Source organism: Microtus ochrogaster, chromosome 26, assembly GCF_000317375.1.
Source record: "Microtus ochrogaster isolate Prairie Vole_2 chromosome 26, MicOch1.0, whole genome shotgun sequence".
In the NCBI taxonomy this organism is placed as follows: Eukaryota; Metazoa; Chordata; class Mammalia; order Rodentia; family Cricetidae; genus Microtus; species Microtus ochrogaster.
The window spans coordinates 15300657-15305554 of record NC_022025.1 but is presented as its reverse complement, the minus strand read 5'-3'; the positions used below and the strand labels follow the sequence as shown (position 1 = coordinate 15305554).

The 4898-nt window shown below is 42.8% G+C and overlaps 1 protein-coding gene across 1 annotated transcript in view; it reads left to right on the top strand.

Moving 5' to 3' along the window:
* Pus7 (pseudouridine synthase 7) overlaps window positions 1–4892 on the top strand; it is a 46634-nt gene extending 41742 nt beyond the window's left edge. The window contains exons 15-17 of the mRNA XM_005358374.3: window positions 2461–2590; window positions 3650–3741; window positions 4130–4892. Of these exons, the coding sequence (XP_005358431.1) occupies window positions 2461–2590; window positions 3650–3741; window positions 4130–4266 (359 nt within the window). The 3' untranslated portion in view covers window positions 4267–4892. The remainder of the gene's footprint in view (window positions 1–2460; window positions 2591–3649; window positions 3742–4129) is intronic.
* The last annotated feature ends 6 nt before the right edge of the window (window positions 4893–4898 follow it).

The following is a 4898-nucleotide window of genomic DNA, read 5'->3' as shown; positions in this document are numbered from 1 at the left end:
GTAGTGTTCCAGGTCTTTGCCTTTTGGTCTGTTCAGGGCATGTCCATATTTAGAGTGAATCTTCCACACTGACTCACTCGCCAGTCTCCTCCAGAACCACCATCACTGACACGGCTGCAGTGGACCCCTTAGTTGGTCTGATCAAGAGCAGATCCCCTGGGTTTCCCCTTCAGTAGCAGTGGGACAGGCTCAGCTGAAATGTGAGAATAACTGATGTTTACCGGTTTGCTGCCCGAGGGTCCTAGTTGTTGTTCCTGTGATAAAGCACCCTGATCAGGAGCAACCTGGGGAGGAAAAGATATCTTTGGCTCACACAGCCCAATCACACTCCATCCCTGAGAAAAGTCAGGGCAGGAACTGAAGCAGGAGGAGATAAAAGAACTGGAGGAGAGCTGCTTACTGGCTTGCTGCCTCCTTAGGACAACCCAGGACACCCTGCCCAAGGAGAGCACCGCCCACGCTGGGCTAGACCCTCCTACAGCAACCAGAAATCAGGAATATGTGCCACAGAGACGCCACAGGCCAGTCTGAAGAAGCAGTTCTTAGTTGAGGTTCCCTTCTCCCAGGTGACCCTAGTTTGTATCAAGTAAAGAAAAACCGATTGGTACACCACGTCAAGCTGATAGCCATCACAAAAAAAGGCCAAGAATGTTCCCCCTCCCCCTCTTATTCCTCTCAGAATCTGGAACTTGGCTGGTTCCAGTAAAAATAAATTTAGCAGAACATTTGACAGTGCCATTGGTGAGATAGAAGGGACACTAGGAAGAGTTAAGCATTTGGACCTTTAATAACATGGGCACGTCTAGTACTATAAGTTCTCGGGAGTGTGGTGAGACTGTCTTCTTTCCTTGTCCCTGTATGTCAAGCATTTGTAATGGCTACTTTGAATAAAGAAATTAGTTGACTGTGTTCCTGAGTCATCTTATATTTGTAATAATGTAAGATGAAGTTAATGTTAGTAATCGGGAAAAGGCTCCTGAGCTACATAGCAACATTCTAGAGAGACGGCCCTGTGGTCAAGAAAGGTTGTTACTCTTCCAAACAACCTGAGTTCAGTTCCCAGCACCCAGGTGGCACACATGAGCCTGAAACTTAAGCCCCAAGGGTTTCCAGGGCCACCTTTTGACCTCCCTAGATACCCACATGCACATATACATATATTTACACACAAACATACATACATTCCCATAAATAAAACTGAATTTGTTTAATCATGAAAAGAAAAATTAGCTTGATGGTAGCTTATAAAAAAATTAAAGGCCATGAATCCTGTGCATGGTGACTCAGGAGATAGAGGCAGGGTAATCACTGTGACTTTGAGGCCAACCATGGGTACATAGTGAGGCCTTGTCTCCAAGAAAGAAAAATGTTAAGGGCCAGCAAGATGGGTAAAGGCACTTGCTGTGTGACACCTAAGTTTGTGTCACTAGAACACATGTGAAGTCAAGGACCAACACAAGTGTCCTCTAACTTCACCCACAGCGTGCTTGTGCTCACTCTCATACACACACTCACACACAATTAATAAAATGAAAAAAAATGAATTATAAAGTATCTGAGCCGGGTGTGGTGGCCCATGGCTTTCATCCCAACACTCAGGAGGCAAGGGCAGGTGATTTTCTAAGTTTGAGGCCAGGCTGGCCGACAGAGCTCATTCCAGGAAAGCTACAACTGCACGGGCAAACACTCTCTCAAATAAATAAATAGAAAAGCAACAACAACAAAAATAAAGTATCTGGAGTTACTGTTGAGTCCTGTAACCTGGGGCAGATAACCAAAAACATTAGAGGAGAGACAGTTGAAAGGACCAAAGTCAAATGAAACAACCTATGGCTCCAGTGCTTATGGATGTATGTAGAGGCCAGCTAACCTACCATGTTTCCAAGAAGTCATTAGAGCCCATAAGAAAACAGAACCTGTTTGCAATAGGAGGAACTTCCTCATGTTGTGGCTTGTGTAATAGTCCCCACACAAGTCTCCTACATGGCCTAGGGTAGACCAGATGGCTTCTAGGGTCTCCTATGATGTCACGTAGGAGAACATTAGAGAGTCAAGGCCTAGGGTCTCCTATGATGCCACATAGGAGAACATTAGAGAGTCATGGCCTAGGGTAGACCAGATGGCTTCTAGGGTCTTATGTTTTTGAACATTTAGAGTCACTGTATAAATTGTGTTTAGAAACTCCATGTAGAGTGACCTTTGGGAGTTAGTTTGGGATCTTTATGCTACAAGCCCTATAGCTGATTACAGAAATAAAGCCACAGGGTGATTACACTAAAGCTGGAGGTATCTTTTAGGCCTGGTTGCTAAGTTTTATTCCCTATGGGTTACAAACTAGAGTTAACTAACTTTATTAGGACAGTCTGACTGGACTTGCCACATATTATGCCAGTTCTACTATAGTTCAAGCTAACCTGCTGACAGACTGCATTCCAATTAACTGTTTGTGTTTTGTACCAGTTAGTGAAGCCTACAGAGAAATGCTCACTGCAGACAACCTTGATATTGACAACATGAGACACACAATTCGAGATTACTCTTTATCAGGTGCCTATCGAAAGATCATTATTCGGCCTCAGAATGTCAGCTGGTGAGTACAGAACTGGGACATTTTATAGAACGACGGGTTTTGCTTTGTGTGTATGTGATTCTGTGAGTGTAAATGCTGCGTAGCTGTTGACTGTCCTGATTACTGCTATTACTACTGCCACCAGTTGGTATTTTTCTAGTGACCAAGAAATTGGTGTTGACCAATAGTAAAAGTTTCTTCTTTTACATTTTTGTTGGTATCCCTGACTTACTGATATACAGAAAATGATCTTTCTTACCTTTCTTTGTAAAACATCCATTTGTTCCTGGAGTTAGAAAGATGGTTAAACAGTTAAGAACACTGACTGTTCCTCTGGAAGACCAGGGTTCAATTCCCAGCATCAACACGGCAGTTCTGTCTGCAACTCCAGTTCCAGGGGATCCACACCCTCTTCTGGCATTCACACATAGTGCACAGATACACATTCAGGCAAAATACTCATACATACAAAATAAAATTAGAAATATATATATATATATATTAAAGATACTGTTGATATTTTTACTATTTGCTGAAGCTTTTCTAACTTTAAAATGAAATCCTGAACTAGTTTCCCATTGCCAGGAAATTATTTTTCCTTTCTCTCTCTTTCTCCCTCCCTCCCTCTCTCTTTCCCTCCCTCCCACTCTCTCTCTCTCCCTCTCTCTTTTCTTTCCTGACAATGGGCACGGAGTTGGCAAAGTTGGATTTTACGTTCCACACTCTGAAGAGCAGTTTCTCTCATAAGAAGGTGGGGGTAGGGTGGAGAATTAAAAAATAAAAATAAAGGTGATGTCAGTGGTGCTCACTGTGGAGGATCTGTTAATGTCATGGTTACTTCCAGTTCACCTGTACGAAGTAAAGCCACCATGCTAGGGAAACCTTCCAAGTCATTCCATCACCCGATAGCATTTGTCATCTGTTATGAAGTAATAGAAAGGCAGTCATGCATAGAATCTGGCCTGCTCTGTTCCGGGGGACACCTACTAGTCAACCTGTATGTTTTTCTGGCTCTACAAAGGGGGATGGAGAGCTTTGTGGCGTTTGCTCACATTCATGCTCATCTTTAATATTTTGAAGGGAAGTCATTGCGTATGATGATCCTAAAATTCCACTTTTCAACACGGATGTGGACAACCTCGAAGGAAAACCACCACCAGTTTTTGCTTCTGGTAAATCAGCAAGATGTGTGTCTGTCTATCTGTCTGTCTATGTCTGTGTACACATGGCACACACATATAGATTGGAGGACAACTTGCGGGAGCCAGTTCTCCTCACTCTGTGGGTCCTAGGGATCAAATTCAAGTCATCAGGCTTAGTGACGGGTACTTTGACTTGATGAGCCGTCTTGCCAGCCCGCCTGCCCTGTTATCCTGAGTAAAGTTACCGCATCCACCCAACTCGTTCGTACCCTCCTGTGTTCTCATTTCCGTTATTCTCTGAGGACCCTTGGGGAGAAGAATCCTAAGGAAAGGGTGTAGCTTTGGGGGGAGTCTTGGGATCTCTGGTCAGCCTGCAGCCACAAAAGTTTTGACCATGCACTTCTTTCTTGCCTGGCAGAGGGCAAATACCGGGCTCTGAAGATGGATTTCTCTCTTCCTCCTTCTACTTACGCCACCATGGCCATTCGAGAAGTGCTAAAAATGGACACCAGCATCAAGAAGCAGACCCAGCTGAATACAAACTGGCTCCGATGAGTAGTTGTTCAGAGAGAGACACAGACAAGTGCCTGCTCGATGACCTGTTCTTTTCTCTTTTAATGGTTGACCCATATTTGATTTTTAAAACTTTTATAGTAAAAGATTATTTGTATTTTTTAAAAACTTTTGTCAGCTTAAAGAAATAATTTGCAATATTTGTACACATACAAACCCTGAGGATCCTAATTATAGCTCAGAAGATATAAATTGGTCAGAATATACTTTAGGTACTTAAATCCTACTACACTATCAGCATTATGATTTTATAACAATAAAAAAGGGACTTTGATTTAAAGTAGCAGCTTTAGGTTTTGCTGTGCACCTGAAGTACAACACCAGGAATTTTTATAAGTCCTTAATTGGAGTACACAGTGGTTCATCTCAAGAGCAATTGTAGCAAACAGATCTCAACTAGAAATTGGAGTCCATACTTAACCCACTGTACTCATGTTGGTCCAATGGTAACAAAACACCCACAGGTTTATAAATATGACTTGGTCTTCATTGTGTGGCTGTGTGTCAGATTCAGGTAAGCGTTTCTACATCTTATCTTGAGTGGCTCTCATGTTGATAGTATCAGTGCATTTCCGGGGAGGTTTTTTCTTGATGGAGAGATGTAGTTTTTTTTT